Below are 3,014 nucleotides of genomic sequence, written 5' to 3' on the forward strand. Positions count from 1 at the left end.
AACAGACACAGACACTGGAATAGGTAAGTAGTGTAATTATACTTTTTAGCAAAGCACTGGTAGAAAAAAGGAGATTCACTAATTTGAGAGGGAAAGATGAAATAGGCACTGAAAGAAACTGGGATATAGAGTGAATGGTAGTTTGAAAGTGACACCCATCAACATGACAGAAACTGTTTTAAACAAGCTATGTGGTTCTGCGTATTTTTAAGCTTATATTCAGTCAACATGAAGTTGTTGCTTGTTGCTGCTGTTCTGGCGATGACCAACTGTGGCAGCATCTCTATGAAAGATGAGGAGTTTGCTGCGTGGAAACTCAAGTTTGGTGAGACAGCAGACTCTTTCTCTCATTTTTGTTTTAGCTCTTTATCAGATACTGTTGATTTAGTTTTTTAGAAAATATATTAGCTTATTTTGTTTTTATTAACTAATGCATGCTCACAAGTCATCTCCCTTTGTTCTTGTGATAATTTCCTTTTGGCAGAAAAATCATACCTCTCTCCATCAGAGGAGTCTCAAAGGAAGCAGATCTGGCTCAGCAACTATGAAATTGTGCTAAAGCACAACATCTTGGCAGACCAGGGCTTGAAGTCCTACCACCTCACGATGTCCTTCTTTGCTGACATGGTATACACACTTTCTCATTTAATGTTTTTTCTGTATTTTCATGACTTTACATTGTAGATTCTGACTTAAAGCATTAAGTGTCAAATAACTAAAAACAATGCTGTGGTAGCCATGCTAGTTCAGTGTGCCTTCAATTTTGAATAAGTCCCCAACAGTGTCACCAGCAAAGCATCACACCTCCTCCTCCATGCTTCACGGTGGGAACAATGCATGTAGAGACCATACGACCATTTTTTTGTGCCGCACAAAGACACGGCGTGTGGAACCAGACCAAAGCACAGATTTCCACTGATATAACGTCCATTCCTTGTGTTTCTTGGCCCAAGCAAAATCTCATCTTCTTTTTTTTTTTCTGAGGCTGGTGACTCGGGTGAATTTATCCTCGGCAGCAGAGGTGACTCTTGGCCTTTCTTTCCTGGGACGGTCCTCATGTGAGCCAGTTTCATTCAGTGTTTTTGCAGTTTTCCGGGTTGACTGACCTTCAGTTCTTAAAGTAATGATGAACTCACATTTTTCTTTACTTAGCTGTTTGTTTTTTTGCCATAATATGAATTTTAAGTTATGAAATAAGGCTGTCAGCTGAGTACTAACCTGACTTTTGCACAACACAATGGATGGTCCTAACCCCATAAAGAAGGGAAGAAATTCCACAAATGTATCCTGACAAGGCACGCCTGTGAAGTGAAAACCATTTCAGGTGACTACATCGTGAAGATCAATGAGAGAAGGCCAAGGGTTTGAAGCGCAGTCAGCAAAGCAAGCGCTGTTCTCTTTAAGGAACATAAAAAGAAGACATAGAGTTATTTATTGATATTTTTTTGCTACATAACTCCATATATCTTGCTTCATATATTTGATGTCTTCAGAATGTACCTACTGATACATCCTGAAGACATCAAGTCCTCAGTATGTAGAAAGTAAAACTAAGGAAAAACAGTTAAGTGAGAAGGTGTTTCAAATTTCTTGACTAGTAATATATTTCATTCAGATTTTAACAACTAAACTGTCATCAGTATTTTTTTGGTTGCAATTAGCATATAAGGATGCAGAAAATGAAATCTTGTATTAAACCCCAATGAATTTTCTCCATTTTTGTCAGGAAAATGAAGAGTACCAAAACCTGATACACTGCTACCCTAGATCCTTCAATGCTTCACTGCCTCAAAATGGCCGTGCCTCTGTCCAGCTGCCTCAAGGTACTAAATTGCCAGGCACCGTTGACTGGAGGAAACATGGATATGTCACTGATGTCAAGGATCAAAAGCAGTGTGGCTCCTGCTGGGCCTTCAGTTCAGTGAGTATCTATACCTTCTCTATTACTGCAAAGCGGGAAACTTTGCTCAGCTGTTGTTTGTTTTAAAATAGACATTCTTATTGCAGACTGGCTCACTGGAGGGTCAGAACTTCAGGAAGACAGGAAAACTGGTGTCTCTGAGTGAGCAGCAGTTAGTTGACTGCTCTAGCAGCTTTGGCAACTCGGGGTGCAATGGAGGCCTGATGACAAATGCCTTCCAGTACGTCAACGCCAGTGGAGGTATTGACACAGAGGCATCCTACCCTTATGAGGCTAAGGTAAATAGGCAGCTATGTCTTACAGACTTGCCACACCAGATATCTTGTTGATGTAAATCAACTCTCAATTAGGATGGATCATGCCGTTACAACCCTAATTCTATTGGTACCAAATGCATCGGCTATGTTGATGTGGATCAAGGCAATGAAGAAGCCCTGAAGCAGGCTGTGGCCACCGTTGGACCAGTTTCTGTGGCCATTGATGCTTCTCAGGATTCGTTCCATTTATATAAATCAGGTGCAGACATTGAAACTCTGTTTGAAAATATCTTCAGTTATCTTTAAGCAGAAAAAGAAATGGAAAGGCTTTGATTTGTTTTTTAAAAGAGTCTAATTCACATCAATTTAAAGGAGTGTATGATGAACCAAGGTGCAGCAGCACAAAGTTGGACCATGCTGTGCTGGTTGTGGGTTATGGTACTGAGAATGGACTTGACTACTGGCTGGTCAAGAACAGGTAAATACCCACAGGTGATGTCTGTATTTGAATTCATGCATTTCGTTCCTGCTGACATTCATTGAGTGCTGATAGACAGCTGCATAAAGGTATCTTATTTATGGCTTCACAACAAATTACAGATCATTGTGTCTCTACATGCTGTCGAACTATCAGTGTGAAAACAAGCATTTTATCTCCTAAATGTTGTTAATTTATTTCTTTCTGCAGCTGGGGTATTCATTGGGGAGAGCAGGGATACATTAAGATGAGCAGGAACAAGAACAATCAGTGTGGGATTGCTACTACAGCAAGCTACCCTCTGGTCTCAAGAGGCGGTAAGAAACTCAGCTGTATCTTCTTCCCTGTTCCAGCTTGA

The 3,014-nt window shown here is 40.4% G+C and overlaps 1 protein-coding gene across 1 annotated transcript; it reads left to right on the forward strand.

Annotated features, from left to right (window-relative positions):
- The first annotated feature begins 228 nt into the window (after window positions 1-228).
- LOC134644625 (procathepsin L-like) lies at window positions 229-3,014 on the forward strand. Its single transcript, XM_063497712.1, has 7 exons — window positions 229-325; window positions 485-627; window positions 1,727-1,921; window positions 2,008-2,199; window positions 2,272-2,437; window positions 2,551-2,656; window positions 2,867-3,014. Exons 1-7 carry the CDS (start codon window positions 229-231, stop codon window positions 3,012-3,014), a joined length of 1,047 nt encoding a protein of 348 aa, XP_063353782.1.

Source organism: Pelmatolapia mariae, linkage group LG16_19 (assembly GCF_036321145.2).
Source record: "Pelmatolapia mariae isolate MD_Pm_ZW linkage group LG16_19, Pm_UMD_F_2, whole genome shotgun sequence".
Classification (NCBI taxonomy): domain Eukaryota; kingdom Metazoa; phylum Chordata; class Actinopteri; order Cichliformes; family Cichlidae; genus Pelmatolapia; species Pelmatolapia mariae.

Coding starts and splice junctions, on each gene's coding strand:
- LOC134644625 (XM_063497712.1), top strand. CDS start 229: ATGAAGTTGTTGCTTGTTGCTGCTGTTCTGGCGATGACCAACTGTGGC. Junction 326..484: donor TGCGTGGAAACTCAAGTTTG/GTGAGACAGCAG, acceptor TCCTTTTGGCAG/AAAAATCATACCTCTCTCCA. Junction 1,922..2,007: donor CCTGCTGGGCCTTCAGTTCA/GTGAGTATCTAT, acceptor TTCTTATTGCAG/ACTGGCTCACTGGAGGGTCA.